Source organism: Ammospiza caudacuta, chromosome 17 (genome assembly GCF_027887145.1).
Source record: "Ammospiza caudacuta isolate bAmmCau1 chromosome 17, bAmmCau1.pri, whole genome shotgun sequence".
NCBI classification, from domain to species: domain Eukaryota; kingdom Metazoa; phylum Chordata; class Aves; order Passeriformes; family Passerellidae; genus Ammospiza; species Ammospiza caudacuta.
In genome coordinates this window covers 14,820,131-14,846,000 of record NC_080609.1, presented here as the reverse complement: position 1 = coordinate 14,846,000, position 25,870 = coordinate 14,820,131, and the positions used below count along the sequence as shown (strand labels likewise).

General features: G+C 39.7%; 1 protein-coding gene across 3 annotated transcripts in view; it reads right to left on the bottom strand.

Moving 5' to 3' along the window:
- Positions 1-25,870, bottom strand: part of USP22 (ubiquitin specific peptidase 22) — an 89,333-nt gene that overhangs the window by 20,473 nt on the left and 42,990 nt on the right. For all 3 annotated transcript variants that reach the window (XM_058815817.1, XM_058815819.1, XM_058815818.1), the window contains 2 exons: positions 22,614-22,715; positions 4,050-4,219 (listed from right to left, as the gene is read on the bottom strand). In XM_058815817.1, the coding sequence (XP_058671800.1) occupies positions 4,050-4,219; positions 22,614-22,715 (272 nt within the window). The remainder of the gene's footprint in view (positions 1-4,049; positions 4,220-22,613; positions 22,716-25,870) is intronic.

Sequence of the window (25,870 nt, the reverse complement as noted above, 5' to 3'; positions counted from 1 at the left end):
TGTTGCATTCTAGAAAGAATCTATGGAGGAATTAGAAGACTATAGGCTTTGTAATCTGCATTATTGTTACAAAAAAATATACAGAACACAGTGAGGTTTTAAAACAAAACAAGACCCCACTGTACACATCTGTACTTCTTTTTCCTCCTCCAGCCAAAAACATGCACAGAAGTTTCTCAATTATGTGTATGAGCAGATTTATAAATTTATTCTGCACATGTATCTACTGAGCAGTCTCTGAGCTTTGTAGTTATGAGTTTATAGGCAGAAATCCTGTACCAGGTTCAAGTCCAATTTGAGAATTCAAAAACTCCTCTTGGAAACTGGTTCTCAGTAAGGACTTTAAATTTTCTGGCAATTTACAATGGATGAAAGGACTGGGGAACACCTGGAACTCATGCAAGAGAACACCTTCTGGAGGCTACCCAAAGAACAATGGTTCAAAGAATCACAAAATACATTTTTCTTGCATGAACTCTGTATGTTCTTCACTTCTTTCAGGGAAAAGTACCAAATTTTACTAAACCAGCACAAACTCTATTTTCCCTGACAAAATTCAAGCTTCTGTCTATGTAAAGGGCCTAACTGCATTTTCTCCCCTCTAGTACCTTTGCTGTAACTTATTTTATACAGAAGTCACTTCTACAGTAGCATCTTCAGATATCAAAGCCATAAATCATCTCCTCCTTTTCCCTCTTGGTGCTCACTTCTCAGCTCTTCCCCTGCTTGTGCTGTGTGCTGTGCTAGGCTCAGGGATGAGTAATGATGGGGAAAAGGAAGGGTTTGTTCCTTCCACCTCTGAGTGGATGCATTCTGCTCCCCTCCCATTCCATTTATTCCAGTCACAGAGCACGAGACACAGATCTAATCCCACCTTCCTGAGTGGTCATTCTGGAAAGGATTTAGATAAACCTCAGGGTGTGGGCTATCCTGAAATTCATTTTCATTGGTGAAACAAAACTACAACACAAACACCAGTAGGTAAAAAGGAGTGCCCCAACCCTTTCAGCCAAAAGGCTCAATGAATGGATTGTGTGTGTTCCATCTTCCCCCTGCCCAGATTCACCACTATCTGTTACTCCCAAATCCTTTTCATTCGTTTTCTTATACAGTGTAAGTCATGTCATGATTCTATTGAGAAATGGGTTTCATGTAGCACAAAGAAGAATGTTAATTGATGCAGTCAGATATTTTTAAAACAAACAGAGCTCAATACTTGGTGTGTCTGCCAGAAAAGCTACCAGGAAAAAAACACCTCAGTCCTGAGAACCATCTGACAGTCATTACTCACCACCAACCTACTTCAAGGTGGAAGAACTTTGTGGCTTCCTATTTATCACAGAGAAATCACCCAATCTATATAACTACATGATCTTAAGCAAAAAAAGAAATAAAGTGGGATGGGTAACTTCTGTTTAAGAGGCAAAAGAGCAAAACTTGCTTATTTATATATAGTAAGTTTTATTTAATGTTCAAAACAGTCTCTCTTTTCCTCCCTGAGAGCTCCCACTCAGGCACTCTGCAGATCCCCTGGCATTCCATTTGCCTAAGATCACACCTTCAGAAAAGAAGGGTGGAGGGGAGATGAAATTAACCCTTGCCCTGATTGTTTGTCCCTGGGTAAGATGCTCTGGGGATAACCACACCAGCTAATCCTGGTGGGAAAGCTATGTAGAAACAAGACAGAACCTGAATCAAAGTTTCCCTGGTAATTCAATTACAAAGGAATTCTCAGCCATAGCACTGAGATCTCCTGGTTTGCCTTCCTCTGCTCAGACCTCAGCTCTGCAAAGGAAGTGACAGAATCTTCATTACAACCACTGCATAGAGCTGGGACATGAAACATAACCAGTCTGCTCCAAAAATTATAAGATTTTTGTTTTAATTGTGAAAGCAAAGAAATTAAAACTCACTGGGAACAGAACTGTACAATGGGTGCTGACAGAGCCAAAAGCACAACAAGGTATTTACTGCTTGTGAGTTAAAATATACCAAGTTGGTTACAGACCCAACAGTTTTGCTTAGGAGGATTAAGCTCCAGTTTTACTTCTAGGAGGTTGAGTCACTTTCTGTGTCCTCCCACAGCACATGGCTGCAGTATTTAATGTGAAATAAGGACAGGGACTATTGCTGTCTGCACAGTCTGGTGTCACAGATATGGCTGTTCCCTCACCCATACACCCTCATGTTGCAGAACATTTAATTAATAGAACTAATGCAAGTGTAGGCATGAATTTGGACTTGAAAATGAAGGCTGAGCTTCCCAAAGTTGTGTATGAAATTAAACTTGATTACAACTGAAATTAACACAATAACACATATGCTGTGTTTAAGCCCCATTTTGGGTAACAGCCTGTTCTTTGTTGCATGCTCACAGTAGAGCAAAAGGCATTCTGAGCCATCAACAGGGCTCCACACACAGAAATGGAAACAAAAATCATTACCTAGAGAGTCTTGATCTTTCCTGCAGCCTCTCAATCTGTAATGTAACACTCATTTCCCCTTTCCCAAGGGATTTTTTTAAAAATGCATGTGTAAATAGAGTGTGGTGATGTTCAGCAGTGTGAGACTTTATATACTATTTGCTGAAAGGATAGCAAGAATATAATAGTTCCTTATTTTTAAATAAGGAAATAGGTTTCTCTATTAACAGTCTACAGAAACTGATATTTCTATACCATGACTGATTTTTTTTATCTAGGTATTGTGGTATTTCCCCACTTAACTGCACATCTGGTTTCAATAATCCTACAGCTGCTACCTATTGGTCTGCCTGCCTTTTGTTTTTACCTCCTTTCCTGACAGACTCAGAACAATTGAAAAATAGAACAAAAAATAAGAAATGTAACATACAGCTAATGATTGATTAGCAGAATGAAATGTTGCAAATCCTCAGAAGTCTTGAGTATAAGCAGAAAACAACTTTTGTACTGGAACAACTAAGGGGCCTTTACCTTCTTCTATGTATGTTTAACTCACCTGCAGTGACCAAAAAGAATAATCTCGGGTGAAAAAGGCACCAGAGTAAAATCAAATTGAAAATCACGAGATAAAGGTAAAGCTATTTTAGGTTGGTCCCTATCAGAATGAACTTCCATGACAGCACATCCACAGAAAACCTGCTCTGTGTACAGACATCTCCAGCAATTTTAAATGCTCCATGACAGCATGTACACTACAGCTCTTTCTGTTTTTTTGGTTGGTTTTATTTTACTTACCAAGAAAGCAGATCTACCACTGAGGGAAAGGCACAAAACTGGGTTTGTTTTGAAAGACATCTTAGAACTAGGAGCCCATGTCCACCCACATTCCTTACAATACTGATGTGGAATTAAGATAGATAATAAAGCTCTTGGACTATTTATTAAGGAAAAGCCTGTGCTCATCTCACACAAAATGAACCAAACCTACAGAAAAGACACAGTGCAAAACCAAGTTCCTGGTGGGAAAGGGAGAGAAGTGCAGCTTGTACAGGGAAGACACAAACTGTAGCAACACATTCACTTCTCTTAATCCTCCTTCCTGGCCCTTACTGGGTTTGCACATAAGAGATGACAGAAAAGATGTTTCAGCTGGTGAACAAGCACTAAATTGAGATCTTTAAAATATTCATACAGACCTACATAATCCAGTACCTTAAACCACAAGGATGTATACTACTGCTTTATTCTCACTCCCATTATCACCTGAAGAGCTCGTGACATATTTTCCAGTTACAACTTGCACCTTTAATTAAAGCACACATTCATCTTTAAGACTAAGGATTCCCAGATCAGTCTCAGAAGAACAGGCAGCACTGTAATTATTTCCCATACCAGCTTTGCCTAAACAAGGGTGACTTCACAATAGGACTTAAAAGCCATTAGTTTTCCTTTCAGCAGCTGGGTGTTTTTGACAGCCAGGTCTCAATCTTTACTGCTTTGTTTTACTACATTTTGAGGGGAAACACAACTTGCATTCACTTTATATTTGCAAATAGAACACAATTCCTTTTGGGTTAAGAAGCAGCATCTGTGGCAAGGTGATGCTTTGTGGCAAACAGCACTCACCTCCTGAAAGAGCGTAGACATTTCACAGACCAGACATGAGCTGGGGCTTTGCATTTCACATTTGTGCCTGTCGGAGAGGAAGAAATCTCGCAGCAGTGGAGTGTGGGTAAGTGCCTGGACAATACAGTTCATAAAACATGTGTTCCCAAGATTGATTAGCCCTCGTAGACCTATAAAGACAGAAAGGGGGAGGGGATGCATAAGCATTATCAAGTTAAAAAAATGGTAGATTTGCATTTTTATACACTTTTCACAATATTGCCATGGATTTACTGTCTTACATACACAGCTCCAAATAGAGTTTTATACTGGTTTAGGGAGGCTATTGGTAATTTTGTACTCAAGTCACAAGAAGCTGCAGAAGCTTTCTGAGCTACACTAGGATTTTTTAAATTCTAGGAAATAAAGAAACCTAGAAGTTCAGCAACACCAATACCATTATTTTGCAATGGCTGTTGTGCCACATGTCACCAAAACATGTCCCTCCCCAAGACTGATACCAAAGTGCAATGACAACAACTGCTAAGTCAGTACAGTAAGAAACCAATACATTTAAAGAAATCAGTGAGTAAGTTTTCAGATTGTTTAAAAAGCTTTGCCCCATGCAGGTCATGAAGCCAGAACAAGGTTTTTGTACTGTTATAATCATCATCTTTCTAAGACAAGCAGCAAAGGAAACAGCCCTGACAAACCAAGTCAGGCTGTGCCATCCAATGCAGACTTCAGAGATTTTAAACCCAAGATCTGAACAGAACAACTTTAAAAAAAGAAACTCTGAACAACACTAATTCCACACTTGTTTTAGGTAAATTAAACATTAATCTACAGCATACATTAAAAAATTCAACTTGGCATAAGACGATTCATCACACCTTAAGTCAAACGTTCAGTAATGCCCAGAGACGATTCCTTGTGCTTGGAAACCAAGATGCTTAAAGGAAAGCTCTTTTGTTGCACAACAGAAGAGAGGTTAGGAGTGGGGAAAGCTTTTCAGTAATTTTGCAAGGTCTAAGTGAGAAGAAAAACATGCTCAAATCCTTGAGTATTCTTCCAAAATATTAACATAATACCACCATACAGGAGCACTAAACAAGAAGAGCATCAGGTGGCCAAGAATGCTTATTTTTAATCAACAACTTACTTTGAAATGAGATAAAATGCACCGATAGATACAACTCTGGTATTGATTTAAAATCAACACAGTTCTCTTCTGCAATAAAAATAGGATTACTACAGAAACATTGAAAGAAAACACAACAGGATTACTAGTCACAGAACGAGGAATTTCCTTGTCATTCCATGGGATGAAAAAACCTCTCAGCTGGCAGTGGTGTGGTAATTAGAAGTGGTGCAGTTCCCGTGCAGTACAGCAGATAGTGCTCCAAGGGCTCTTTAGCATCCTGCAGCAGGAGGGGGTGTGGTCCAGTTGCTATGTTACCACTGAGAACAGGCACCACAGCAGCTTGAGCTGCACCCAGAGCTGAAGGCAGGGACACAGAGCACTCCTGAATCCTTTTTCCTGTATCTAAAGCAACATCGACCTGCTTCCAACAGCTTCCTGTTCCTTCTGTGTACTCACAGGACAAAGTTTCTCATTATATTACAGTGACTTCTACTGGGCAGAAGCTTGTTGCAATTATTTGCTTGATTTTCATGCTGGGAGGCAATAAGTGTGTGCACAACATTAGCAGAGTGTTAAATAGTTAATTTGTTGGAGCAGCTTGAAATACTGTGTGATGCTTCAGCTTGGTCCACAATCCTATTTCAATTCCCAGTCTGTGTCTCTGCAAACAATGTCACAACAGGAGGGGGCTCGTGCTGTGCAAGTGGAGAAACATTTTGGTACCTCTTGCTTACCTCTCCCCTCGTTTTCTGCCATTTAAAATTGACTGGATTTATTTAAATCACAGGCTGTGCTCACAGGAGGTTGGAAGGCTCCCTGACATGCATTTTGAGAAGTAGAAGATTCTATTCTCTCCCTATTTCTCCCTCTGGTTAGCACCAGATTTCAAAGCCAGCCTGTTCAGCACAGAAAACTAGAAGAAAACCAGTAGTAAATCTAGAGGTTCCCCCTAGCACTTTTTGGTGTCTAATAGAGCAGTCACAAAAGCAAACACATAAAGGCAGCTTTTTGGAATCATTTATTAAGCATCATTTATTACATGCCTGTGGCTGGACCGTCTTTCCCTGTGACCACAAGAATCAAATCTTCCTTAAAGTTGCCACCAGGAGACAGTTTCAGGCATCAAACTCAGAATGCTCTTGGCTTACTCTGCTTGCTTGGTCTTTGCTGTCAGTTTTTCATGGATCTAAATGGAGCAATTCATGTGCTGGGACTTCACTTGAATGAACCAAGACAAAGCAACCTGCAAAACAGACAAGGCTGAAATGTGAATACTCCAAACTCCAATAAAAATCAGAAAATGGTGATTTGTAGCAAAACATGAGAACTTACTCAGTTGAAAAGGGAAAAAGGAAAGCAGCACACATCAGTCTTATCCTTGTGGGAGCAATGACTGCAGCTGCTGCTCAGTCTCTTAAACTGGTGTTTGAAATGAAACAGGTATGAGGAACTACAGCTCAGGTACTGCATAAGTAATTGCAGCACACTGGAAAACATCAGAATTTGATGTAGGTAAACTAAAGAGCTGACAGAACTCAGAACAACACATCCTGTTTTGCTTAACTTTTATGGGGAATAATGAGTTTTGTTGGAAAGAAAAACAGCTAAAAATTAAAGCCTCTACAGCACTCTGGTCAATAACACACTGAGAATGTAAAAGCTTTGTGCCTGCCACACCTATTCCCTCCCCTTTAATAAAGCCTGGCAAGGTTTTGCTGGAACAGTCAAGCATTGCAACATGTGGGTCATAAATTAACAGAAAAATAATGTGCCAAAACCTCACATGCAGCAGTCCATTTGTGCTAGAGCACCAACAGTGGTTCCCACCAGGCTCTAATCAGAACACAGTGTCACAGTCTAAGGATTGTCAGCAGGCTCCAACCTCAACTAATAATAAAGCTCTGGTACTTTGCAAACTTCTGCTGTGCTTCATAGCATTGTCTTTATTTTTGTTTCTTATTAATTGTTCTGAAATGAGCAAGGACAACCTGTGAGATACTTAATATTTTCTACACATGCGTGTGTGTTGCTGTGGTAAATGTACTTCACAGGAAAGAAGTTTTAGCTCTGAACCATGCTGATACAATTGTAAATATTGGAATAAATTAATGTTGCTGAGAAGACAAAATTGTCATGTATGGTAAAATTGTCATGTATGGTATAATCATAAAAGAAGGAAATATCCTTTAATCATCATCATGGAATACAAACAGTACTCTCATTCTGCCAAAAGCTGGGCAGGCAGAGCATAAGCAAAGGCAAGAAATCTACTTTTGCAATGCCTTCCCATCTGGGAAGTTTTGTACATTTGGTCTCAAGACTGCATTCTGGCTGGCTTACCTTTGTCAGCTTCAATTCTTCCATCTTCTTCCAGGAATGGGTTCTGTTGTTCCACTGCTCAAAGCAGTAGATCTGCAACACTGGGCAGCAATGGTTGTTGGGATGCAGGGAGATCCAGAGCACTGGTCCTGCCAGTACACCCACACAGGGGAGATGAAAAATCCAAGACAAGATAAGGAAATTCCACTTCTTCGTGAAATGCAACTCTGCAGCTATTAGAGGTGTGGAAGCAGGGAAATGAGAGGATCACACATGAATAGAAAATACAGAAAACCCAATCCTGCCCTCATGGAGGAGGTTCTGTTTGCCTCTAAACCCAGGCTTCAGGCTGGGACTGGAAAGAGCAAACAAACCAGTCTGAACAGATGTTCCCATGCAGAAACCTGGGATTTAGTGGAATGAAGGTTCTGGAAGGAAGAGCAGCAGTCACTGGACAATGCAGCTTGGTGAGACAACCAGGAGATGATTCAGATGCAGTGAAGCACAGCCAGCGTGAGATCCTCTCTACAGGAAGCCCAGGTTGGCAACACCTTAGAGCAATCCTTGTCCCCTAGCCCAGCTCCCCATCTGGTGTTGATGCTTCCCTGCAGCTCCATCAGACAGTGTCACAAGTCACTGCAAGCTGAGCAAGAGCTCACTGAAATATTTAAAGACAGTTCAACATCACACTTGGAAACAAACAGCACAGCAGTGAAGAGTTCTATAATAATTTTGGGTGTTCATCCTAAGTTCATCCAACAAGAACTGGCAACAACATTTAAGAGCATCTTTCTGAAAGTATTTCAGAAGAGGTCTACCCTATTTCCCAGCACCTAAAACTACAACAAAATTCTCTCTCAGTTCTCAGGTTTCAGGTGTAGAACATATTACACATGACCTGAATGGAGCTGCCACAAACACTGGTCCAGTCAGACCCAGAGCTGCTGTTCCACCTGCATGCCTGGAGCAGCAGTTCTGCTAATGGGGTTAGTGACAGCAATTATTTTCCAAAGCTAATCCCTTCTGATATGTTAATACAAAAATACTCATTTCAGAAAGCAGCAGTATACAGATATGTGAAATGACAAGTCTACACAGGAAAGCTCATCACATTCTGTGACACCAATGATCACGTGAGAGACCAAAAAAACCCCAACCATGCAGTTTTGGTTAATTTATTCCCCAACACTTCAGCTAAGCATCCTTTCTCAGGGACTGGAACCCACAGCAACTACAGAAGCAGGAACACTGAGGCAAATGAATCAGAACTTTTTCTTCAGATGTTCTTACAGAACATTTTTTACAAGCTTACCAATAACACATTTGGGTATTAAATTGTTTTGGCAACTGTTTAAGAAAAAGCTACAGAAACTTTTGCCACAGCCAAATTAAATGAAGAAATTTCAACCACATGATCTTAAAAACTAACTGAACAATTCAACTGCTTCCAGCAAACACAGAACATGCAATCTACCCAGAAAGAAAAAAAGCATCTTGGTAGGGAGAAGAGGAAGCAGAAAATATTGGTTCATCGGTAGATCTTTTTCTCAATAGAGTAATTTTGACAGCAACACCAAGCAAGGGATTACATGACAGATCAAAGAAGTGGAGATGAACACTCAGGGCAATAATCCTCCCTTGTTGGGTTACTGCTGAACCAGGTGAAAACATGCTCATGAACCAGGTGAAAACATGCTCATGCTCCCTCTTTTTTATTTTTCTGACTTGACTCCTTTTCTCCAGCTATTCAGAGCTGCCAGGTCAGTCAGTGCTCAGTTTGAATCACTGTAAATCCCTTTGGAAACAAACCACCTTCCCTGAGCTGTTCCACCAGCACCACCCACCCACCTCTCACCCCCTGAGCTATTCCATCACCAACAGGCACAACCTGGAGAGCTCCACTCACTCTTCTGCTCTACCCAACTTTTAAGCTAAGCCTGTTAAATCACAAGTCAGAATACAGTTCTAGAGCAATACATTTTAATTTAGAAAACGAGATCTGCAATACATTTTTTCAATTTTTTCTACATATGTTATATTCTATACATGAACATTTCACTGTACCACTCCATTATCGAAAAACATTTCTTTAATAGCATATATATGTGTGTGCATATCAAGATTCATAAGTCATGTTGAATGCTGCAGTTTTGGGAGGCTGAGAGGATGACAGAGGACATTGTATTTAGATAATATTGTTATGAAAATTTGGGTTTCTTTTTCCTGTTTTAACTATAAGTAAGTATTTTCATTTGTCACTGACAGGACTGAAATAAAAAACAGCCCCTTCATCTATAAGCTCTAATAATCCAGAAGACACTGAGTCCAGAAGCAGTGAGCATAAGACTATGAAAAATAACTCCTGTAAACAGAGAGAAATAAATTACAGGACTATTTTAGATACACTTCATTGTGCACTGCATCAAAACACGCAAGTTTAGCCACCCCTACACAGCAGAAAGGCAAATAAATCAGAAAAGGCCTTCTAGAATGAAAAAAAAAAAGTCATCATAGGAAAAATAAGTATTTGAATTTTAAATGAAACCCCATCTTTAACTTTCCCATTTCCAGCTAAAAGTTTCTGGATCACTGCATTTTTTCTATTGCTTTTGAAGTAAAACATTGCTCAATAGCAAAAAATTTGCTTATGTGCACAAAAGGAAACTGTCCATGAGTTTGTATCCGGTTGGGAACCCTGGAGTCCAACTACAGGAGCTGCTACACTGGAGGGAAGAAGAATATGCCATGAGTGGCACATGTACTGCAAAACCATTAACTGTAGAGAGAAAACAATATAGTCATTATTCCTCCTTGGATGTATCAGCAGCACCAGAAGACAAGGGCTGTTTATAAGGCTGAATCATCAAACCCCAAAGTTCTCAGTCTTGGTGTGTCAGTGCTGTACAGAGCTGGAGGAATTCATCCTCATTACTGACCTGTTTCAGTTAACACAGCTCTACCCCGAGGCACAACCGGCTCAGGCAGACTTTTAAAGGAGTGATCCAGACACAATTCACACTCTACCTGAGCAGCTGACAACCCAGAGCCAAAAGGGGAATGTGTCCCAGCACTGAACGCAGGCTGGCACCTCAGCCAGGTGCTTGGCATGTACTCACTTTTCCTAAGGTACTCCTTCCTCACCAAGGGTGGTTTTGTTTTTCCAAAAGAGAGTTAATTTCCTACCTTCCAGATTTTAAGTGGTTCAAAATAAACAAAACAACACAGCCGTTCATATTTCCCAGTCTGTAAGAAAAATCCTACTTTATGTGTTTTGATTTAAATCCAATGCTTAAAAGCATGTTCAAGTACTTTATTCAGGCTCACAGGGCAACTTCAAATCTTTTTTTGGATAATTTCTGGCATATTTGTATGCAACTGGGCAGTTCTGGAGTGACCTCAGCATTCCTAGGAGACTTTCCAGATTTATTCTTTATGTTGTGTTAGAACTGCCATTCAAAAGTGAATGTTTGTATTCTTTTTCCTCCATTAAAATATCCATAAACCCATGAAAAGTTACCAAATGGCAACAACCCACCTATATTACATTGCCAGGAGAGATGCACAGTGAGATTTGCAGCAGTTCAGCAGCAGAGATTAATGCATTTTCTAGCACATCCATGAAGAGGACCCAGCTCATCCAAACCACATGGAAACAACAGCACTTACTGAGCCACCAAATATGTTTTTCCAGCATTCAGTTTGCCCCCACCCCTCTTAGCTGACAGGGAATTGATTGCATTCACTATTCCTATTCAATAGCTTCAGTGACATCACATAATACACACTTAGAGAAGGGACAAACCACATCAGGACAGCGCAAATGTAATTGGAAGACAAAACAATAACTCAAGAGCAACTTGTTAAAGGGGAGAAACTATCTGAAATCAATTAAATTCAATAAAAACAATTGTGAAGTAGGAAACGAGGAAAAATTAAGCAGACAAACACAAAATAAGGAGCAATGGCTACAGTAACTCAGCCTAAACAACTTAATCTTGAGCTGTAGCTCTTCTACAAACAGCATTTTGGAACTTAACAAGAATAGGAGAAGGCCTGGAAGTCATTCTGCTCTGGTGACAGGTAAATCTCAGCTGCATGATGTCTGGAATTGAGCACCCGTTTTAAAAAGAAATTATGCAAAGTCAAGAACGTGAGTAAAAATTTGTGTGGAATTAATATTTGAGACTGGAGAAACAACTGAAAAATCCACTGGCTGAGTTAATTAATTAAAACCAGATAGTGTTGGTGGAGGAACAGCCAGGCTGACAATTTTCAAGTATGTTACAGGCCACTACAATGAGGACTGTAATTAACTCTTGTGACCTACCAAAGCTATAATAAAAAAAGACTGAGCTCACAAGAAGTAAAATTTAATTAGATATTAAAAATAATTGTCTCAGCTAGAAAACACTGCAATGAGGGAGTTTGAGACTCTGAGTTGTTGGAGTGGTTCCAAAGGCAGCTCTGTCAGCCCAGTGCACCTAACTCAGGAGAAGAGTTTGATATCCTTCCCTGTTTGTCACCCTGAGACTGCTCAGCCACTCAGACTGGTATCACAGCTGGTACAAAGCACAGCCCAGCCCTGGCAGGAAGGTGAGGGCATTTCCACAGCCCAGCCCACCTGATGCCACCTGCAGAGGTGGTCACAGAAAGGATGAACTGAACTCACCCCCTGTACACAGCAATGAGTGTCTGAGCAGCTTCATCCAGCTCACACCAGAGCAGGACACACAGACAGTGCCAGAACAAGAGAGGGATGCAGAGCCTCCCAAAACCAGCCACCCCTCACCCCCTCTCATGTAACAAACTTCCAGTGCAGGCAGGTGGATAAAACAGCCACAGGCTGAGCAGTGAGCAGGAATGAGATCCTCATCCCTGGATCCCTACTCAGCCTCATGGCTCTGGAAACCAAAATTACCTGCCCTGCTGCCACTCAGGCAAGGCTGGAGAACAGGTAACAACTGCCGCTGGAATGAGGGCTGCTAACTCTCCTCAATGTTATTTTTAGACTGCATAGGTATTCTGTGCATGGGCTTCTGCATTTGTGGCTCAGTGCATCACTCTCTCCATTTAGTAATGCACAAGAAGAGTCACAGGATAATGCAGAGAGATCCAGGGGGTCTGGGATTCATTACCTTTGTGTCACACATGCTGCTGTGTGTCAAGGAAAGTTTAAGTTTGCACCTAACAAGAAAGTTTAAAATCAATTCTGGAGGAGCTCAATGGAGTCCCTGTATTGTGCTGCACCTTCAATTAAAATCAACTCCATAACACTGGCACAACACTGGACCTAGGGTTCAGCATAGGAGATATGTGTTTGTAACTTATTTAAACAAAGAATTTCTAGCAATGACACAGAAACAACCAGCAACAAAAGGAGATTAGATTCAGGAAGGTTGTCCTTTGCCAGATTTAGGAGCAAAATGACATCTCTAAGCAATGACTACCAAAGATGTCTTTACTACAGATCCTTCCCCAGAGCAACAGCTTGGCCTTTCCACACATCCTACTCGGACACATATTGTTGGAAGAACCTAAGGGCAAGTGACATTGCTGGAGCAAACACATCAAACAAGTTACCAAGAGCATGAGCCAACACCAAGTGTATCATTTTATATTATTACTGTTCAGATGAAATCTCAGAGCCAGAAATTACTCCTGAGTATGCACAGTGTGCCAGACACACAAAGTACTCTCTATACTCTACTTCCAACATGTATATCTTTGAGCCAGTTCCCAAACTGATGATGCCAGAACAGGAGCCTTTCCACTGCTCAGACGAGTTCCCATTCCCTGCCTTAGGGCACATTCCTGAGATTTCATTTCCTGGGGTTGCTCTGTGTGTTCAGCAGCGTGCAAGCACCGTGTTCCTGATTCTCTGAGGGCTACTGCTCAGCTAGGATTGGTTTTATTCCTGTTTCTCCAGGCTAAGAGCACTTCACACAAGGCAAGTGATCTCCTTGGATGGTGTGGGCTGTGAGGTTACAGCCTGTCACTACTCTGCAGTGGCTGCATGCCCAGATTAAGACCAAGCACACAGACAGGACAGGAGCACTTGATGTCCTGTAAGTTCTCCTCCTTCTGATTTGGTGGCAATTGGCTCCTGTGTGCACACCCTCAGCTTGGTAAAATGAGTCAGCAATCCTAAAATATCTGGCAATACAAACAAACAAACCCCTTAAGGTTAATTTTTCATATGGCCTGTGTAAATAGAGAAGCTGTTTCAAGCAAGACAAGGGACTGCAAGTATCTCTTCCCTCTGAATTTGAATTAGGAAACATGTTTCCAAAACAAAATAAATGAGGGGGTTTGACCAAGCCACTGAAAAGTGCATTGAATCTTGCACTAAAATCACAGGAAACAGATGTAGAAGTTCTTGAGATGACACCTGATCTGTTCCTATACCTCAATGCAGAATTAAAAGTACCTGTATTATTCCTGACAAATGTTTCTCTGAATTGTTCTTAAATCTCCTCAGTGATGAGATTCTGCAATATTCTCCGATGCCTCTTGTATTCTGAAGTGCTCCAGGGTCTCATCTTTGTAAACAAAGAACTGCAGCAACATTAACATGGAAGATATACACACACAACAAGACCTACAGATAAGCTCCCCTAGTGCTAGAGCTTCTGAATGAGAATGAATGTAATGCTGCAAACAGCAACTGCTTTACAAAAGCTCCAAAGATGAGGGAGAAGACAACTTGTCCAAAATACTGGGTTATCACTGGTTTTTTCTATCTATATGGATTTACTGTCTCCCACAGCAAGCTTAAGTTTAAAATAAATGTGGGGGAAAGGAAAAGGGGGGCTAAAGGAAAGGATCTCTGCATTTTGTGAGTGTAGTTTGGAACCTTTTGGTAAATCATTTCACAAGAAGAGGACCCAGGAGCACCCTACAAAAAAAGGCCTTTTTTTTTTTCCTTTCAAGGTCATGGAAAATGCCAGTTTTTATATCTGTAATTTTGTATTTCAGCATTTTTATTGACCATCTGCATTGTGAAATTGTTTTTCTCTCTCAGGTGTCAGGAAGAAACCAATGCAGCATGTTCTCATACCCAGAAACCTACACAGCATGTAATCATCCACAGCAACAATCTCTGTTTGATTCTCTCAGCTGAAATGAAAAAAGCTGAAAAAGCCATTAAATTCTGCAGTAGAACTTGAACCAAACTTCTCTGAATTCCTGGCATATCAAGACCCACTGAACAAATTTTGCCTGTTGTGCTTCAATTTGATCCAATCTCTGTCAAGATCTTTGAGCATTGAGAAAACACTGGGGAATGTACACACAGGAGAAGGAAACGTCACTGGAAATAACCACATCATCAAATCAATTATTAAATATCAAAGCATTATATGATCTCTGTAAAATATGAAGATCAGTTGGCTGGAGAAGAAAGACAGAATCACAGAATCCTGGAATGGTTTGGGTTGGAAGAGAGTTTAGAGATCTCAAAATTCCAACCCCCTGCCATTCATTCCACTGGAGATGTGGAAGCATGTCACAACAAGAGCTTCAGAAACAAAAAGGCACCAAGTCCTGAAAAGCAGAAAGAACAACATGAAATGTCACATTTAAGCATATGCATTGAATAAATGCCTTCATTTACTGCTGAAGCCAGAGACCTCTCAACTGTGGTGCTTGTTGTATATTCAGATACACAAAGCTGAACAAATTTAAAGTTGAATACAGCTATGAAGAAGCTCTCAAAGCAATCAGGAGCCGCCCTGTCTCACAGACCTTATGAAGTTCAAGACACTGAAGTCCTAAGAATCAGAGCATGGAAATAATGATTATTCTCATAATTGCTGGAAGGTCAGGAAGAATAGACAGAAGACATCCAGCATCATAAAAGTAACAGCAGCAGGCAAAGAACAGGAAATATATTTGTGAAAATGCCTGAATGATGGATCCAGAGCTTTATGACACCGGCCTTTAACAGCCAGTTAAGCTGTAGACCCTTCAAGGTGTTTTCCTCTGGCAAAAGAAAAGCCTTTACACAAAACAAAACACTTCAAAAGGTGGCACAGAATAAAATATTCTCTTTGCCCTCCCCCAAAGCAGCCAAAGTTAAAAGCTCAGCGAGCTCTTGTGCACAAGGCTTGCAGAGAGAGCCTTGTGCAGATGGCACCCATAAAGAACAAGAGGTACTCCCACCAAACTGACAAAATAAAATTCACACCCGCAGCCGTCCTTTCCCCCCAATATCACACCATATGCTGCCTACAAGTTTTTACCCTTCCTCCTAACAGATTTCACAAATTAGTAACTTAAGGAGCAGGCTAAGTGCCAATGAAATTAAACGCATCCAAATATATTAATATGCACAAATTATTGTTGATGAACTGGCACAGAGCTCGTCCAACAATCCACAACACACAAACCATGCCACATGCTGTTTATGCATATTCCTGCTTGCAGCATATACTGTATCTACCTTCTGGCCACATAAAGCCAACTCTGGAAGCAGACAGGAAAGAGCAGAATGGAAGGTCAGAGTAAATATAATCCAAAAGCAATCCACAAAAGAACAAAACTGAGATGGGGATGATTGGCCTTGTTGAAAACGCCACGCTTGCTGTGCTGACACCAAGCTAACCAGGTGAAAATACAGTGGTAAATCAAGGTTTATATCAAATTGGTGGCTAAAGAGATCTATGGATGTCCCATCCCTGGAAGTGTCCAAGGCCAGGTTGGACAGGGCTTGGAGCAACCTGAGATAGTGGAAGGAGGTAGAACTGGATGAACTTTAAGGTCCCTTCCAACCCAACACATTCTATGATTTTTAAGCATAAGAAAATGAAGATTCTCATGTTAAGGACACAGCTCTGCCCATGACAAGACGACAGGCACTTGTCTCCATGGGCTAATTCTCAATTCCATATCTGTAACAACAAATACCTTATCTAAATAAGCTATCTGTTCAGAGGGCCATAATGAAATTCTGGCTAAGTGCTGCTGTTGGGTTTTCCTTGGTAAGAAAATTCAGATTCTGATAAAAACCCATTCAAACAGATGACAAAGTCACTGACACCAACTGCATTTTTTATTGAAAGGCTGCTGTTTTGACTGCATACTGAAGTTTACATAATGACTTAGTGAAGAAAACACAGGAAAAAAATTAACTACCAGTAGAGAAAGAAGTAAGACAACTCAGCAAACATTTTACACTTGAAATCAGCATCTATGAGGGGGAAGAAAAAGAAGGGCTTTTTTGGCTGCTTTTATTCAACTTGATTTAAGTGATGAAGTTTCACCTGAAGAAGTGCAGAGCACAGTTTAGAAAAATCAAATCAAAACACTGTCTGTAAACTAAAAATAATGTGTCTGGATAAGTAACAACCATAGATCTACTTCTAAAAAGTGCAGAGCAGGAAAATCAGGTTTCAGTTAGAAGTTTGGAACACGATCCAAGCCCTGGATCAACAGCCTTGTCTTCTAAGGAATTTTCCCATTGTGCAAGCACACACAGGGTATCTTCCTCTGCCTCCAATCCCCAAGAGCCACCTAGAGTTACAAAATTAAAGTATTTTCTATGCAAGTAGGAATGGCAATTTTCCAAGACAGGATAACAGAAAAATTCAACCCCAACTGCAATTTTCTGATTTCACATACAATTTGTACAGTCTGCAGGGGTTTTAGCTGATGTGAAATGAAAACATCAACAGGACAGCTCATACACTGAGTGACATCAGCTCCTGATTTTCCTCAAAGAGGGTTTAAAATTCAAACAAATATTGAGGTAACAAGATCAGAACCCCCCTCATTCCTCACTGGAGCTGGCCAGGTGGCAACAAGGCATTCTGAGGAAGTGATGTTCATCAGTCAGCTCTTCAGATGCTGACTGATCTTTGTCTAACAAAAGCGTCTGCAACAAAAGTTTGCTCATTTTAAGCAGGAAAATGCTGCAGGGACTTCACTGATAACTCTGATGTTCCTAATCTTATTCAGGAACAATTAAATCACAGATAATCAACTGCTGTGCAGATAAACCACACAGTGACATGACTGCAGTGATGCAAATTGCTTTCTGGCACCAGCTTTGGAAAACCAGGTGACAAGTTCCCAGACAGTCAATACACAAAAAGGCAACTGCAGCATCCAATCTGGAATTTCTCCTCACAAAGCCTTTTGCAGAGGAAAGCTTCTATTTTATATTGATAAAGAGCTAAATTTAGGAAATTTAACAAGATTTTCAGACAGTACAGCTCTAAAACTTCAGAGAGCAAATCACTACTGGTATTTTAGAATTATTAAAATAATTACATCCTTCTAATTTTTCTTAGAATTCCCTGGGAGCTTTAAGAGAAGAGGGCTTTCTAAATCTATTTTTAAGATCAGCTTTATCAATTTTAGACCTAAGAAATGTATTACACAATGGTCAGACATGCTAAGCTCGTGACAAAGTAAAACAGGAACAGAAGGCTCTCCCTATTGATATGAAGGTATCTTTTTTTTTTTTTATTTTACCAATCCAACCTTTTAAGAAACAATTTTTCATCAAGAAAACCATTTTAATAATGAAGTTAATATAAATAAAGCCAAAGAGGAAACATTCACCTGAGTAGTCTTAAAGGTGGTTTTCTTTCCTTCCTCACACAGCAATCTAAAGGAATTTAAGAATCAGAGATTTCTATTCAGGATGCACTTTGTGCAGTCATAACTTCAAATATCAAAGCATTACTGCTTACAAATCAGTAATTTAAATTTAAAGCCATAGCTAAAAATGTGGTGCTGTACCAAACCATATTTTTCATTCCACTTTTCCACTTGAGCTACATTAAGTGCCATCCAAGGAGAAAAAGCACACCTGAGTGCTGCTGCATTCACAAAAAACATCCAAGTACTAATGCAGCCTTCAACACTTCCAAGTTAGAGAAGCAAAAATGCTTCTGCTGGCTTGTCTAGAGAACAGAAATATTTTCCAGGTCACTGTTTCTCTTCCCTTGCCACCTTCACACAGGAGTTCTGCAATATTTATTCCATTTATGCTGCTCTTTGGCCCATCAGGCTGCTCAGCACTGCAGCTGCCAAAGCACCTCTAATCCCAGGCAGTTTTGGTTTTGCCACCTCTCCATGCCATCACTCCTGGTGAGGAGGATTTGCTCAGTCTCCTGGAAAGGTTTGTCTCCCCTCTGCCTTTTTGCAGCCCTGCAAATGGGAATCCCGGGTGGCTGCTGCTAATTACCCATGTGCATTGGGAGTCTAATTCTGCCCATTGTTAATACACCCATCTTCAGCCACAAAGTCACTTCATATGCTAATCAGAGAGCAGCTGATCCCAAGCTAATATTTCATATACTCAGGAGAATGGATCTGCTGGGGGTATTAATGACAGCAGAGCAAGATGAGCTTGGAAAATAGTTCCCAAAAGATATTGTATCACTTCTGGTTCAACCCCCTAACAAATAATTTGCTTGTGAATGTGGAGCTTTGTCCCTTCCCTCCCCTGCAGAGGGAGGCCACTTTACAGACAAGAGGAGACTGAATAAATTAGATTTTTTTTTTCTTTTACAACATAGAATCTAATTTAATAGCTGTTAAGTCTTACCTAATTTTTCCATGTAAAAGTTTTTGTGTTTAGGGATGTTTGAAACATAGTTTCAAGCCAAAACCAAGACGAGCATTTCTATGAATATTGAATAGTCCAGGACACTACCCAGGTGTGCTGATGAGAGCAAAATAAAATAATTTGGGAAATTTCTATGTTCCCCACAATATGCCAACCCTTCAGTCTGATCTGTGGAAAAAGCTGTGGCAACACAATGAAAAAAATCAACATTCAAGTGTTGGAGGCAGAACAAGGTCTGAGAATGTCTTGAGCTGACAGAGCTTCCACAGAGCACATTTATGGTCTGAGTAAACGTGACATTCCTCCTGAATGTCTTGAAATACAGAAGCTCCATCAAAATGTCAAGTCAGGACAGCAGAACATGCAATGTCCCACACAAAATCCACACTGCAAGGATTTCTCATCATGGCTTTTTGCCTGTAAGACAAGTCAATGTTTCCACTTGGTTAGCAGTGTGTTCCAAGTCACTTTGAAGGTCCTTATATGCAATATGGGGAACAACCCTGCACATCCCAAAAGACAGGAATCAGCACAGTTTCCACAGCCTGCAGAAGTGCCCAGTGTGAGTTCTCATTTCAAGAGCAATTTGCTCAGTGGCAAAATAGAGATTCAAGTCAAGTTACCTGCACTATCTTCTTACTAGATGGAAAAAGTATCTATAAGATGGAAACATAGCATTTAAAGAGCATCAAGGAAAAATTACGGATTTCTGTTTTTTCCTCATTTTTTTGAAGATGTGAATAAGAAGTTCCTTCTTCAATGAGTTTCAAATTGTCACTCAAGTAAAAAAATCAAAAGCTGTGAGTTTTGCACATATTTCCTCTAGTGAACTACCAGTTCAAGTCTCCATTATAAGATATTCATCTCATGTCTGAGTATTCTTCAGTTTTAATTCATGGTGCTGATCAAAGACAAAAGATCCTGCAGCTGTACAAAAGTTCAAACAGCTCAAAAAGCAGCAGACACATCCAGCTGTTTTGAGAAGCACCATGAGATTGCTACAAATCTGGGATAAAAAAATTCCCTTTATGTACCCAGAATGTTCAGCCATGGAGTAAACATCCACCTAAATGAGTGTCATGCACGTAATACAGAAGTGACAGGCAACTGCAATAATCATATTGTACCACCTAAGTGTGGTTTAGATAGGAAAAACATCAAATTTAATGTATTTTATTGTCAGGTCTCAAAATCATATGCAGATCCTTCAAATACAAGTTCTGTACATCCTTTCAAGGCCACACCTGCCCAGGTTTCAGTCTGTCATCCCATGTATTTTAGTTGTAACACTGATAAATTTTCTTATACAAATGCTGAAACAAATGTTGGCACAACGACCATTCCAGGTCATGGCAGAGCAGCAGAATGTTCCACACCCAAGTGATATCTGTGGATCTCTGGGGTAGGACAGAAAGCCACAAACCTCCCCCTGGCCTTCCTCTTAAAACAGCTTTGAAAAGAGGATTTTATGCATAAAAGGCAGCTGGTTATGTTTTAACAGACTCTTGTGTAAACAGAAGTGCTCAACAGATGTGCAGCGCCTATCAGAGATGGTTATCAGCATCATTTTCATTTCCAGAACCAATAAAACTGGACATCATGCCTATTCTCTCAGCCATTTACCTACCTCAGAAGATAAACTGGATTCACTAATATCTGCTATGGGATTGATAAAAACCTGATGTAAAAAGAATTGAGTATTAGAAAAAGAGAGAAATGAAACTGTCCAGCTACTGCAGCATTTCAGTCTGCAAATAGGCTCTTCACTGATCTGAAACTGCAAACAGACAAGTCAAAGTGAGGAAAGGGAAGGCAAAAAGACTCTGAAGCAGATTTATATTTAGCATCAGGTTAGGTGGAGAGAAAAGGCTCAAGGACAATGGCAGGTCTTTTCTTCCTTGAGCTAAACCCCCAATGCATTTTTGTGAAAGAAAGCAAGTTTTCTGCTTTTAACTGCAGCCCAAAACTGCATTATGGCTCCTGGGTGCTTTGATTTTTTTTCTTTACTTTCTAAATCTCAGCACACAGAGGCAGCTCCAGGGCTCAGAAGGAGAACTCTTAAAAGCAGGCCTGCAGAAGTGAGGAGATCAGTCAGAGCCTTGTCCCCGTGCTCCCGGAGCTCCCCCGCCCAGGCAGCCACAGATGAGATTTCACACCACCAGACAGGGCCTTTTTAAACAGCCTGAAAGATCCCAAATCCTCCAAGAGCAAGCAGAGCATTCCTTCTGATTGCAAAGAAAAACACTGAAATGTGCTTCAGTTCTTCACAAAGGTCATGGTAACCTTCAAAATTTTATCAAACTTCTTCCCCCCTCCCCAGCTCTATTATCTTTACTAACTTGTAATGTTCTTTACAAAATATACTGGAGTTTCTCAGAACACAAATCCCAATGTGAACATGATGCAAGCAATCTTTGCTTAGTTAATTTTTCCTAGGCTGTTTAATGTTTCCAAAGTCCAGATGTTTTTCCAACTGTCTTCCCTGTCACACGACTGCACAAACATAGGTTCTTTAGAATTACCATTTTATATACATGTTCAACTTACTCTGTGCTTCTCAGTCCATTTTTTCCAAATAAATATACACATATTTTGGATTCAATGACTTACTGCATTAGAAACATGACATTAGAAAGCTTTAGAAAGTATGTTCAGTGTGTTTTGACAAATGCAAACGTGCTGAAAGCGTGACATGTGCCATGAAACAGTACAGAGCTTTAAAACTGTGGAAAAAAATTCAGTTTCCTACTTGCAATGTCTATGGCTACACCTCCAACCTTGTACAATTAACAATCATGTACCATTAACCATTTTTTTCCAAACCTCACCATTAAAATGTTATTGTGCATTTAACAGCAAAAGAAAATGCCCAATAATCTTAATTAGAGCTGGTCAGGGAGCTAATTTTAACCCCCTGCTACCCAACCTAAAAACAGCAGGGAAAACATTGGAAGAACTGTTCATTTTTATCACCTTTACCCAAATACTGTCCAGCCAGAAGCAGATGCACACATTTCAGAGAATTCTTTGCTCCAGACCACTGAACTCTAAAGCATTAAACCTTTGAGATGCATTTCAAACCTGCTATTTGACACCACTGGAGAAATAAAATCACTTTTCAGAGTTCATATGAAATTGAAGAGATCCCATTTAGAGTGTAAAACATGAAGTAGGAATGTGCTGCTTCTGCTAAAAGAGATTTACCAGCTTTGGTTAAGGATGCACCAACTACAGGATTTCCCTTCACATCCCTGCACAGGATGTCTGATGAAGGCTGAGTTGAGATATATCAGTGATTTCTCATTACAAACATGTTATCAAAAAAGGATTGTGCTTTGTAGCTCTTACACAGCTCAATCATCAGCAGTACCTGCAGTGACAGAGCAGATATCCATCCACAGCAAGAAAAAGGTAGTGTAAAATAAACTGACCTTGTCATTCTAAAGCTTACAGAAATCCACTACAATTACCAATGGAAAAACAGCACAGAATTTTGAACATACAAATCAGTGACAATTTGGCTCCAGAAGGGATTTCTGGAACTCACCTATGGTGCAGTTTGTGGTTATTTTTCTTCGCTTGGGGTTGTGTCGTAGCAATTCTAACTCTCTCTTGGTCGGCTCCCATGTTGAATACTTCTCTCCAATGCCTAAGCAGATAAAACAAAGTTTCAGGAAGTTCTTTAGTAAAAGGATTGAAAATTCTGTTCAAGTCAAAACTTTCAATGTGCTGTCCATTAGGCTAGATTCAATTTATGCATAACTTAAGGACACTGACTGCTTTTTACCCCTTCTCAAAAAACATGGTTTGAAAAGCTATCATCAAATTTTTGAACAAAGAAGAACTAACATAAGAAAACAAAGGTACTTCTTTACTTATAAAGAACATTTAGGCCAATAAACTTTCCATTATTGGATTATCATCCTCCTTTCAGTTAAAAAAAAGAAATTCCAGCACAAGAATAAACTTGCTATTATTCAAAAATACATTGTTTGTGCTCAGAGGAGGTTAAATGACACAACCAGCATTGATGAACTTTCCAAGTTATTTAATGAATCTAAACTGATCCAACTTAATGGACAGATAATCTTTAGAGAACAGCAGAATTTAATAACTCAATATACTGAACACACTACATGTATATGCCATTACACAGAATGACCTCTCCTTATACTATTAATGGATTAGATAAGTTTTAATTTTTGACATTCACTTTGTTGACATATATAATGTTATCTAAAAATGAAATTAGTAGTAGGTTTTAAACACCACCCTCCCTCCACCAACCAGTCAAAACTCTCCAAATATTAAACCCCTTCTCATGAGCTAAAATGTGTCATTTTTCTTTTTGAAGACCAACACTGCATTTCCACAAGATTTCTTTTACTCAAAAGGAAAGTGCAGTAGAAATGAGCCAGGTCAGTAGTATGGAGACCAGATTTGAAAGCAGCACAGAGCTGTGTTCAGTGTAAACCTGATACAAGAAAACACAACAGTGAAGACTCACGTGCTGAGCAGCTCAGTACTGCTGCAGCTTTCTATGTAGCACAGAAATTGCTGTGCAAGGTCAATTACTGTGAGTCACAAAGGCATCTTGGCATTAAAAATAAAGAATTATAAGATGGCAAGCAGTCTATTCTAAAACTGAGAATTAAAGTCAATTAAGAGTTATTTTTCACAGAATGCATGGAGCAGAAGCAGCGCTTTGCTACAGAAAATAAATTATAAATCATACATATGAAAAGGATAGTAGAAAAATATAGCTGGAGGCTTACACATTCTGCATAATGTACATTAAATTTTAATAGCTCTTTGATCTTCATTTTCAGAAATAGCTATGCTTGTCAGAAACTACCCTCCCAAAAATGTTCAATTCATAGTTACTACTGACCCTCCAGGTTCTAGTAACAGAAGGTCTCATTTTTAGATTCTCAAGGCCTAGAGAATTCTTATTTACACAAATATACCCATCTCTCACTTTATTTGATTCAACAACAGATTATGCAAGGAACTTAAGGAACAATTCCAGAATCCCTTTCCTTTATCCAAGGTTCAGCATCAAGCTACACACCCAGGGCAACAGAAATGGCAGGGAATGACTGAGACTGATGAGATAACACAGCTGCAATGCTTTGGACACACTGCATGTCTGCAGAGACCCTTTGGAGATGCACAGATGGACACTTCACAGGGATGGAACATTGGCTTCCAACAGCTTTGGCACTGGATGTCTCCAGCAATCCTGGTCATATTTGTAATGCTCCCTTAGGAATTTATATAAATGTATTGGTAACACCTTGTTAGCAGCAGCAATTGCATTGTGCAGCTGTAAATTGCTGTGTTTGGGTTCACTACAGGTAAAACATGGCCAAACACAGCCAGTCAGTGTGATGAACCCTGATAACAATTAAAAAATAACCCCTTGGATATGTTTAAATCCTGGTTTAAGTCAAATACAACAAAATTCATACCTGGAAACACATGTGCACTTTAGGCATGCAATAGCTCCACATATATCAGCAGCACTATTAATATATATTCATATATATCTATATATAATTATATAGTTTAAATACTGTAGAGGATGGGACTAAAGCATGTCACAAGAGCAACTCTAGGTAAGGCTAAACATGACAGACTGGATTACTTTTAAGGATTCTGGGTGAATGAAATATTTGTTCAATTTAAAAGAAATGAAAGGAAACAAAACATCATGTGCAATTAATGCCACAAACAGAGCAAACCAGACAGAAAACATTCTTGCAGAAGCCTTTCATTAGAAGGAGCACAAGTTAAGTCAGACACAGAAATTAAAACATGTTCCATTCCAGCTATATAACTTAGCAGGAATGCTGAGGTTATATTACTCTTGAAAATTTGGAAAAGGCAGACCCATTTATTAGGAATGGTTTGATGTTTAAAAATGAAAAACTACAACAAAAAATAACCAAAAGACAAAGAAGGAGAGAGGTTTAATAAAAAGGTTTAATAACACTCACAAGCATGCCAAAAACTCCAATATAATCTACCTTAAACAAAGATTTGCAAACCATGCACAGGTCACCATTTACAATTAAAGGAAAGTAGTGTTAGACAAGTGAAAATTACTAATTTTTAAAATGCTGCTATAAAATAGTCAGAGATTCAAGTCAGCACGTGAAATCTCCATCTAAGAAATTCTTTTATTGGGTGAAATACTCAAATTGGCATTTCTCAGAGAATTCATCAGGGGAGCAGGGATGAGTGAAGGAAAAGGCAATGAAGGCTCAGGTGTATAAAAAGTCACAATTTTTTAATCACTGTTTACTTTGCTAAACTTCAGCAAATTCCAATTTTTCCTCTCCCAAAAATTCAGACATTAATTAGAACAAAGGGCTCTGTGTATTCTCACCTCCCCTGTTATTAATATTTGATACCAAAGGAAAAAATTTTAGCCAAGTTGCAACATTCAGAATTACATCAGACAACCCCGAACTCCAGCTGGACTGGGGAACTCAGCACACTGGGAGTTAATACTACAGGAGTGTGAAATGAATCTCATGATATTTGGGGGTTTTCTTAAAGTTTTTTTTTTTCTCCAGGCATCATGTTGTTATGTGAGCATCTATTAAAGTATAAACTAACACCCTTCCAGCACTGTGGAGAGAAATTTGAACATTTCTGCATTCAGCCTTCAGTCTTAAGGCCAATCAGTTTCTGCAGACTGGATTCACTTCTGAAGTTCTTAAAGTTGGCAGCAAGATCTGAGGTAAATTAACTCTGTGGTAGCAATATAAACCCAAGACACTGAGTTTGGGGTTTGTG